An 11054-nucleotide genomic window follows, 5' to 3' on the forward strand; every position below is an offset into this window, starting at 1 on the left:
AAATGAGAGATCAGTCATTTTTATTTTATTTTCAATTTAATTTTATTTCTTTATACACATTTTTTTAATATTTTTTAAATTGGCATTTTATGTGTGGTTACATTTCATTTGTCCTTGAGACAGATTTTGGACTCATTTTCACAGCAGTCATTTCCATCACTTTGTATAGTGTGATGGAAAAGACATATGGTAATGGGAATTACAATGCCAGTGTTAAATTACTGAAAAATAAAATACATATGTAGGTTTCTTAAAACATGTGTTACAGTTTTCTAAAAATTCCCAAATCAAAATGGACCACAGCTGCACATTAATGACATTATTATCTCAGAAATTTAGGGGGAAAACTTTGGAAAAAAATCTGTAAATCTACGAGATAATGTCATTAATTCAGGAAAAAATAGGAGCAGATTTTCTCCATGAAAACTTTTCTCAAAATTCTAAGATTATAATTTTGTCTAGTCAGAAAAACAGCAGATTGTTTTCCACATGTAAATAAATGTAGCTTCCGTAAACAAACCAACCTGCCCTCATGTCTGTATAAAAGTTTATATGTTCGCTCCACACCGTTTTGAACCCGAGCTGAACTAACCCTCCTCCCACCATCCCGGCGGGAACGCGCAAACAGTGGGATGGTGCGCGCTCCCGCGGTCAAGTGTAAGCGCACCCGACAAGTGTGGACACATACACACACACCACACACACACATACACACACACACACTGAGTGAAGATGGCGATGAGAGCAGCGCTGCGGTGCCTCTCTGCAAACTTTTCTCCCAGACTGCCTCAACTCTCGTCGGCGGCGCAGCTTCCAGCGACCCGGCTGCTGTGGAGGAGCGACTCAGCGCGGACACTGAGGACCAGCTCGGCCCTGTCCACAGGTACAAGAAAAAAAAATCAGTAACATATCTCTCCGTAATGTTACATACTAACATGCGGGCTGGTTAGTGGTCACACATTCCTGTCTGTCTGTAATGGGCGAAACAACTCACGCAGTTTGTGTCACTTTCCCACAGGCAGAGGAATGCGACAGAGCGGAGAGGGCAGCTCAAAGTTTGGGTTGCACAAGTCCAAAAACTTTATCAGCCTCTTGTTAAATCAGCTAAAGGCTTTGCTGTTTCATTGAGAGGCAGTCAGACCACGAGCTCCAAATTGGGATGTTAACGTATGACCATATAAAACAAATTAACTGTCTCGTGCACTGAGTAGCAACCTATTAAACAGGAGTCACCCTTAAGCCTGGGTTTAAGCCACAGATAGCTGTGGAGGTTGTATTGTGTGTGTGCATGTGGTCTGAAATTTCAACATGTTCTCCCAGTTATTGCTTTCATTCATTATTCCTGCACCCTGTGAAATGGTAACACTTTATTTAAAGGTTGCTTTATATTTTAATACATAATTTCCCCAGCCGTTCACAGCAGGATAATCCAGCTCCCAGGAATGACTCTGCTCTTTCCGGTCGTGCATCAGCATCTTGCACAGTTCACAATCTGGTTCAAACCTGTATTTTTCTGCATGGTCTGATGCCAACAGTGGGAATTGTTGAGGCATTGTGATTCCTCCCTCAGGGCATTGTAAAGATGACTGCATGAGCTTGGCATCAACGGGCTCTAACTGTAAATCCAGTTTTTTAAATGCAGATCTGACCCAACCAGATACTGCACCTTTTTTCTATTGAAACGCTGATGCTCAGGATCCAAAACTGCACCTGCAGAACGCTCAGGACAAGTTATCTTTGTAGTTTCTTTAATCATAAATGATTAACTAAATATGGTGCATAAGAAACAGCATACTTGTCGGCTTTGTCCATCCAAATGAAGTGCTTCGACAGTGTTCTCTCTAAGAGCTGTCACATTCAAGCTTCATGTTGCTGACTCATACTAATTAATTCATCTGTTCCAAGCTAAATGATTCCCTTGTTCTCTCTGCAGCCCTAAAGTTCACAGATAAGCACGAGTGGGTGCGAGTGGAAGATGGAGTTGGCACAGTGGGTATCAGCAATTATGCTCAGGTAGGTTGTTGGGCCTTCTTACTAATCTTTGATTTATGACACTCCTTGTTCAGAGGTTTACCGACGGCCATCTAGGAATCGTGAGATGTTAATGTCTGCAGTTCAGTGCTGCCCTTTGTCCTCACCTGCAGTAACTGTACTATAACAGGCTAATTTACTGTTTTATGACTATTGTTTGAGACAATTGATTACCGCCAAACTGCTGTGGTGTGCAGAAAATCTCAAGGGCAGGCCTCCTTACAGTGGTGGTCAAAGCTATGAATGAAAGCAGGTGTCTTTTGTTTTTGACGTGAACGCAGCTTTTAGTAAAACGATCACTCTTACTAAACTTGGAGGCGCTGTTCCACTTCTGCTGCTGATCACCGTGTCACATTGAAAGTTCAAATGATTTAATCTCTGCTGATGAACAGACCAAAGTAGTTCAATGTGATGCAAGATAATGTCGCATCTACAGAGGAAATGATTTGCATTGTCAAACTTGTCTAGCTTGTTTCAAGACTCAGTCACTGCCCACATGCCCAACATCAGGCTGGAAGTTTTCACACACGTTCACCTTGCAGTGTTTTACTACCTGTGTTTATATTCATTAACCCTCATATCACCGCTGCATTTGGAAAGAAATGCCCATAAACTGTGGATATGATTATTTCTGAGCAAAGTGTGGACTTTATCGATCTGCACCTATACTGTACTTGGGAATGTGAACTTTGAGCAGGACTCTGACCCTGTGTTGTACCCACAGCATCTTGAAAAGGTGAAACCCAGCCTGTAGCCTAATAGAACAAATGAGTAAACTATAAAGGAAGGCTGAATGACTATAACTAAACACTAATAGGCTTTTATAGGTGTCAGGTGACTAATAGTTTTCTCAGACTTTTATAAAATTCAAAGTCAGTGCTCCTGCAGTTCTCTAAAACTCTCTGAATATCCAGTGTGTAGGATTTAGGTGATGCTATCAGCAGAAATGCTATATAATAATAATAACAATAACAATGTTTTTATAAGTAAACAATCACCTAAATATAAAAATCATTGTGTTTTCATTTCCTTAGAATGAGCCATTTATATCTACATACAGAGTGGGTCATCTTTAATGGATTCGCCATGTTTCTTTTTTAAATTTTACTAATTTTCTTGTTTTTTATTTTCTATTTTTACTAATTTCTTGCTACTTTTTTTGGCTCATTTCTTCTTCCGTTGCTTATTGCCTTCTGTCCATGTTTTTAAAAGAAATCAAGCCAATTTGCTCAGGTTTCAAGGGGTTAAATGATAGATCAGTCATTATTATTTTTTTTTTTTTTATTATTATTTTTTATATAGAAATTGGCCTTTTATGTGTGGTTTTTGCTACATGTCATTTGTTTGGCAAATGGCAAAACCGGTGTTATATTAGTGAAAATATAACACCTGTAGGTTTCTTTAAATGTATGTCAGGTTTTCTAAAAAATCCCAAACCAAAAATGGACCACAGCAAAAGATTATTATCTCAGAAATCTAAAAGAAAAACTGTTTTTTTTTTTGTGAATTTACGAGAGGATAATAATCTCATTAATTCAGAAAAATAAGAGCAGATTTTTTTTCATGAAAACTTGTCTCAAAATTCTGAGATAAAAACATTAATCCATTCAGAAAAACAGAATTTTCTCACAAGTAAATAAATGTCGCTTCCGTAAACAAACCAACCTGCCCTCATGTTAGTATAAATGGGATTCGCCATGTTTCTACAGTAATCAAACATTGGTTCTAGACAGAGCTATTCATGTATCCCTCTTGTCACATTGCCCACCGTATGCTACACACTTGACACTCGGGAGAAGTTTCAGTTCTGCAACCTTACAGCTAGACTTAAAGTTTGTTGAGTCTAAAACAACAGTTCCAGGGTCTCAAAATAGTTTCCTTATCTTAGACTGCTCCCTGTTAAAGCCAGAGATGAGTGGAGTTGCTTACATTCTCTAAAGGCAACATTTTGACTACAAGCGGTTTTCTAGGGGGAGTAAATAAGACACAGTGTGCACATTTCCTACTGGTGTTCCAGACACATTTGACAAATACCAATAATCTTGTATGGACTTCAGCAGAGCGAGTTTTAAACTTTGTCTACACAGTACTGATACAATCAATGAGGACCCTGGTATTTGAGGTCCATACATATGTCTACTTCCTGGCATGCTACAGACTAGCTTGCTTTCCCATCACGAATCACAGAGTAGAGGTGATTCCCAACTGGTGGGTCCACTCTGAATGGACTGCAAGTGACTGGCAAACATGTCAAGTTTGTAAAAAAACACACTTTATTTCAAGTACAGTGAATTTCTGGCAAGTTTTTATTTTGAAGTATCCTTTCCTGCTGTACAGTGAGTGACCAATGGGAAGCTACTTCACAGAGACAGCGAACTAGCTTGTATGGCGCTGAATATATATACAGTACAGGCCAAAAGTTTGGACACACCTTCTCATTCAATGCGTTTCCTTTATTTTCATGACTATTTACATTGTAGATTCTCACTGAAGGCATCAAAACTATGAATGAACACGTGGAGTTATGTACTTAACAAAAAAAGGTGAAATAACTGAAAACATGTTTTATATTCTAGTTTCTTCAAAATAGCCACCCTTTGCTCTGATTACTGCTTTGCATACTCTTGGCATTCTCTCGATGAGCTTCAAGAGGTAGTCACCTGAAATGGTTTCCACTTCACAGGTGTGCCTTATCAGGGTTAATTAGTGGAATTTCTTGCTTTATCAATGGGGTTGGGACCATCAGTTGTGTTGTGCAGAAGTCAGGTTAATACACAGCCGACAGCCCTATTGGACAACTGTTAAAATTCATATTATGGCAAGAACCAATCAGCTAACTAAAGAAAAACGAGTGGCCATCATTACTTTAAGAAATGAAGGTCAGTCAGTCCGGAAAATTGCAAAAACTTTAAATGTGTCCCCAAGTGGAGTCGCAAAAACCATCAAGCGCTACAACGAAACTGGCACACATGAGGACCGACCCAGGAAAGGAAGACCAAGAGTCACCTCTGCTTCTGAGGATAAGTTCATCCGAGTCACCAGCCTCAGAAATCGCAAGTTAACAGCAGCTCAGATCAGAGACCAGATGAATGCCACACAGAGTTCTAGTAGCAGACCCATCTCTAGAACAACTGTTAAGAGGAGACTGCGCCAATCAGGCCTTCATGGTCAAATAGCTGCTAGGAAACCACTGCTAAGGAGAGGCAACAAGCAGAAGAGATTTGTTTGGGCCAAGAAACACAAGGAATGGACATTAGACCAGTGGAAATCTGTGCTTTGGTCTGATGAGTCCAAATTTGAGATCTTTGGTTCCAACCGCCGTGTCTTTGTGAGACGCAGAAAAGGTGAACGGATGGATTCCACATGCCTGGTTCCCACTGTGAAGCATGGAGGAGGAGGTGTGATGGTGTGGGGGTGTTTTGCTGGTGACACTGTTGGGGATTTATTCAAAATTGAAGGCACACTGAACCAGCATGGCTACCACAGCTTCCTGCAGCGACATGCCATCCCATCCGGTTTGCGTTTAGTTGGACGATCATTTATTTTTCAACAGGACAATGACCCCAAACACACCTCCAGGCTGTGTAAGGGCTATTTGACCAAGAAGGAGAGTGATGGAGTGCTGCGGCAGATGACCTGGCCTCCACAGTCACCGGACCTGAACCCAATCAAGATGGTTTGGGGTGAGCTGGACCGCAGAGTGAAGGCAAAGGGGCCAACAAGTGCTAAACACCTCTGGGAACTCCTTCAAGACTGTTGGAAAACCATTTCAGGCGACTACCTCTTGAAGCTCATCGAGAGAATGCCAAGAGTGTGCAAAGCAGTAATCAGAGCAAAGGGTGGCTATTTTGAAGAAACTAGAATATAAAACATGTTTTCAGTTATTTCACCTTTTTTTGTTAAGTACATAACTCCACATGTGTTCATTCATAGTTTTGATGCCTTCAGTGAGAATCTACAATGTAAATAGTCATGAAAATAAAGAAAACGCATTGAATGAGAAGGTGTGTCCAAACTTTTGGCCTGTACTGTATATATATATATATATATATATATATTAAACTGTGTGGAACTTGAACTAATGCCTAAGGAGAAATCTGGACGCTGTGGCTGGACCAGTTTGGAACCACTGGAGTAGAGTATCTTTCACTAGTCACCATGTTTGAGTCTCATTTCAGGACTAGGATAAAGCAAACCAAAGGATAGTAACAACTTAAAATTCCAGCCAGTTTGTATATGGATACCATTATCTATAACACATTGGACATATATGGTCAGTTTTACCTGCATTGTCAAGTACCCTAAAGTATTAAGATTTTATTGAAACTTAAGTTCTGAGTAGTAAATTCGTATGGTTTAGGACAGTGTATTCAGCCTAAAACACATGGGGAGGCGGCATTTAGTTATTATGGCCCCCGATTGTGGAACAGCCTGCCGGAGAACCTCAGAGCTGCAGAGACTGTTGATGTTTTTAAAAAGAGGCTCAAGACTCATCTTTTTAATCAGGCTTTTAACTGATCTCTTTATTTATCTATTTTAAATTCCTCTTATAACCGATTTATCTATCTATTATCTATTTTTTATTTATTTTTTATGTTCTTACCCTTCCTCTTTTTACGTTCTTATCTCATTTAACCTTTATCTTTTGTTATTTTAGTTAGCCTATAGGTTTTAGTTTTGATGCATTTTATGTCTCTGTTTTAGATCATTCTTACCTAGCTATTAACTCAATTTAAGAGCTAAATAGCTTTTTGTTTATTTGGTTCTTTTTATACCTTTTATCCTATCTTACTGTTTTAGTCCCTCAGCTTTTAGCTCGTGTTTCCTCATGGGGGCCTACCACACTGAGAGTTGTTCCTGGTCTCCCGATGGGGGTGCCGTCGGGAGACCGCTCTGACCTGGGTGGCTGTAGGGCACTGCACCTCGGTGTGGAGCCTCATGTCTGCCCGGGTCGGGGAGGTCTCTATGGCGGCGCTCCCTGTGGCCGTGGACCGTGGGCCCTCTCGGTGTGGACAGCCCCCAGAGGTGGCTTTTTCCTTGCCTCGGGTCTCAGTGCTCGGCCATGTCTTTTTAGTGATAGCTAGTGTGCATGTGTGTGTGTGTGCGTATATGTACAGCGCCTTGCAAAAGTATTCACCCCCCTAGGAATTTTTCACGTTTTAAAACCTCACAACCTGGAATTAAAATGTATTGTTTGAGCATTTGCATCATTTCATGTACAGAACATGCCAACAACTTTGAAGATGTGAAAAAATTTTTTTATTGTGAAGCAAACAACAAAAAGGCCCAAAAACAAAGAACTTCAGTATGCATAATTATTCACCCCCCTGAAGTCAGTACTTTGTAGAGCCACCTTTTGCATCAATTACAGCTGCAAGTCTCTTTTCATAAGTCTCTATGAGCTTGCCACATCTTGCAACTGGGATTTTTGCCCATTCTTCATGGCAAAACTTCTCCAGCTCCCCTAAATTGGATGGTTTCCGCTTGTGAACGGCAGTTTTCAAGTCAAACCAGAGATTTTCAATTGGATTGAGGTCCGGGCTTTGACTAGGCCATTCTAACACATTTAACTTCTTCTCCTTAAACCATTCAAGCGTAGCTTTAGCAGTATGCTTCGGGTCATTGTCCTGCTGGAAGGTGAACCTCCGTCCCAGTCGCAAATCACAGGCAGACTGAAACAGGTTTTGCTCCAGAATGTCCCTGTATTTAGCACCATCCATCTTTCCCTCTATGCGGACCAGTTTCCCAGTCCCTGCTGCTGCAAAACATCCCCACAGCATGATGCTGCCACCACCATGTTTCACTGTGGGGACGGTGTTCTTGGGGTGATGGGATGTGTTGGGTTGCCGCCAGACATAGCATTTCCCTTTGTGGCCAAAAAGTTCAATTTTAATCTCATCTGACCAGATCACCTTCCGCCATACATTTAGGGGGTCGGCCACGTGCTTTTTGGCAAACTCAAAACGTGCTTTCTTGTTTTTAACACTAAGTAAAGGCTTTTTTCTGGCCACTCTTCCATAAAGCCCAGCTCTATGGAGTGTACGGCTTATTGTGGTTCTATGGACAGACACACCAGTGTTTGCTGTGGAACTCTGCAGCTCCTTCAGGGTTACCTTTGGTCTCTCTGTTGCCTCTCTAATCAATGCCCTCTTTGCCTGGTCTGTGAGTTTTGGTGGTCGGCCCTGTCTTGGCAGGTTTGTTGTGGTCCCGTGTTGTTTCCATTTGGTGATTATGGATTTGATGGTGCTCCGGGGGATCATCAAAGATGTAGATATTTTTTTATAACCCAGTCCTGACTTGTATCTCTCTATAACTTTGTCCCTGACTTGTTTGGAGAGCTCCTTGGTCTTCATGATGTGATGCTTCTTGCTAAGTGGAGTTGCAGCCCATTGGGGCCTCTCAGAAAAGGTGTGTTTATACTGACACATCATGTGACACTTAGATTGAACACAGGTGGACTTCATTTAACTAATTCTGTGACTTGTGAAGGTAATAGATTGCACCAGCGCTTTTTAAGGGGCTTCATAGCAAAGGGGGTGAATACATATGCACATGCCAATTTTCACTTTTTTATTTCTTTAAATTATTCTTTTATATATATTTTTCTCATTTCACTTCACCAACTTAGTTAACTTTGTGTAGATCCATCACATGAAATTTTCAGATGAAAAACATTTAAATTACAGGTTGGAATCTAACAAAATAGTTAAAAAGCAAAGGGGGGGTGAATACTTTTGCAAGGCGCTGTATATTTACGTATCTCTATGTGGGGTGGGAGGGTTGGGTTTTCTCTTTTCTTTTTGTTTTCTGTTTTGGATCTTTGTTGTTTTTAACCTCTGTGAGGCACTTTGTGTTACTGTTGTATGAAAAGTGCCATATAAATAAAGTTGATTTGATTTGTGTTCAGTACTTCCCAAACACTGAGAATAGCAGTAGTTCAGCTCACATCCCAGCTGATCTCAAACAGCCAATCAACTGATGGAGCAGCTGACTGATGGAAGGGAGCTGATAGATCACATGAATCCTTTCTATGCAACCAATTGGCAAATCTCATTCAGGGCACCCTATGTAAACTGCCCTGGCCTGCCTACTATTGCTGCTTCCTCTGCAAGCCACTCTGCAACCCGCCCCCACCCCAGCTCCTCCTTTTCAGGCTGTGTCTGACTTATAGATGTCATTTCTTTTTGTCATTAATGCTGCTCTGTTTTGTTCATGGGGGGTCTTTTCTGCTGCTCTCTTCAGCTAAGGCTTTCCATGTAGGCGCATGGAAGGGCAGAGAGGTGTGCTCTCTCTGCCTCAGGCTGTTCTCCTATGTGCGTGAAAGGGCAAAAAGGTGTGCTCTCTCTGCTTTAGGAAAGGCAGAGGCCCCAGAACAGAGCCATACCGCCAAATATAATACTGCATGGAAATCAAGTTTTCTTTGACAAAAGTGGTCCTGACTGAAATACATTTTTTGCTATAAAATGCAAAAACATTTTCTGTGGAGGCATGTGAGACAAAAAATTTCTTACTGCTTTTACTTACTTTTATGTGATATTTATAATACTGTTGTAATTCATACATTTTGCTCTGTCATTTCAGGAAGCATTAGGTGATGTGGTTTACTGTGGACTCCCAGAAATTGGCCAAAGACTTGAACAGTTGGGTAAGAGCCTGGAATACACCTCACATTTCTGAAAGTAATTGATTTCAGTAGTGTGATAAGAATGTGTCATGTTGTGTCTGTGTGTGTGTGTATGTGTGTGTTGTAGAGGAGTTTGGTGCCTTGGAAAGCGTAAAGGCTGCCAGTGAGCTATACTCTCCGCTGACAGGAGAAGTGACTGAAATCAACACAGAGCTGGCAGAGAATCCTGCACTTGTGAATAAAGCCTGCTATGCAGAGGGTAAGCGTCTCAAAGTCACCGTTGTTCTTTTCCAGTACATTTCTCCCAGTAGGTTTGTTGCCAAGATGGATGACAAGTTGCCAATGCAGAATAAGAGAACAGCTTGTTCATAACATTTTTTTTCTTCGGCTTTTGAAATATGAACTGTTGCGTTTCAGGGTGGCTAATCAAGATGACCATTGAAAAGCCAGAAGAACTCGATGGCCTCATGGATCAAGCTGCATATGATAAATTTACTAAGTCACTTGAAGAATAAATGGATGAACTGACTGTGCTGTTTTTGTAATGTCATTGAAATCAAAGATTAGTGGGCAGGGTTACTAACGTCTTGCGTGACACTCTTTCTTATCTGTGGTATTTATTTTGATACTGGAAATGTGCTATCAAAATAATTAAAAATCCTCAGTAACATCTTCCACGTAGGTTAGGATTTGTTTAGCTACTAGCCGACCCAACGGGCTCTTAATCTCAACATCTGTCAGTGAACATGTTCCTCGTGCTTTGCTCCATGTGCAGAGATGGAAAGTGATTGTAAGAGCCGTGTCACATTCATATAATAAAAGTTTGGTCCTTACACTGCCGTGATTCTTTTCTTTATGTCTGTGAAGTAACCAGCAGCTTTAAAATTCAGGGAATGTGTTGTGATGGCGTTCATGTCAAGATGGTAACAACTCATACAACAACAGGGACAACATAACTTAACATCTAATTAAAAGACTCATGCACAGTTTATGATGTGCTGTTTTTATGTTCATATCATGTTGCTGACATCATTCTGTTTTTCTTCGCTTGTTATAGTTCTGCACACCTTGACCTTTGCCCTCGGGTGAACATAGGCAAAGATTGCGGCTGATTAATGATTAATGAAGCAGCGGTTTTAAAATCAGTGACCAAAGTAAAAACTGCACTCTCAGGCTGATCATGGAAAATAAGACCTGTGGTTAGTTTTCTAGGTGAAAACTAATACACTGAAATAATGTCACGGGTGGTTAAAGTCACTGAGAACCTCAAGATCATTATATCCTACAACATGACCATTAAAAATGTAGTTTAAACCAAATGTCCTTTCAATAACTTCCTCTTAAAGAAGTCTACTGTGCTGACCTACTTGTGTATCATCCAAGTCTCCCATTAAAAACT

The 11054-nt window shown here is 40.8% G+C and overlaps 1 protein-coding gene across 1 annotated transcript; it reads left to right on the forward strand.

The window, feature by feature from the left end:
* Positions 1 to 657: 657 nt before the first annotated feature.
* On the forward strand, positions 658 to 10488 carry gcshb (glycine cleavage system protein H (aminomethyl carrier), b). The gene is made up of 5 exons (XM_033617948.2): positions 658 to 883; positions 1934 to 2013; positions 9613 to 9676; positions 9783 to 9914; positions 10073 to 10488. The coding sequence occupies exons 1-5, from the start codon at positions 733 to 735 to the stop codon at positions 10168 to 10170; spliced, it is 525 nt and encodes a 174-aa protein (XP_033473839.1). The 5' UTR covers positions 658 to 732; the 3' UTR covers positions 10171 to 10488.
* Positions 10489 to 11054: the final 566 nt, after the last annotated feature.

This window comes from Epinephelus lanceolatus, chromosome 2 (genome assembly GCF_041903045.1).
Source record: "Epinephelus lanceolatus isolate andai-2023 chromosome 2, ASM4190304v1, whole genome shotgun sequence".
Taxonomy (NCBI): Eukaryota; Metazoa; Chordata; class Actinopteri; order Perciformes; family Serranidae; genus Epinephelus; species Epinephelus lanceolatus.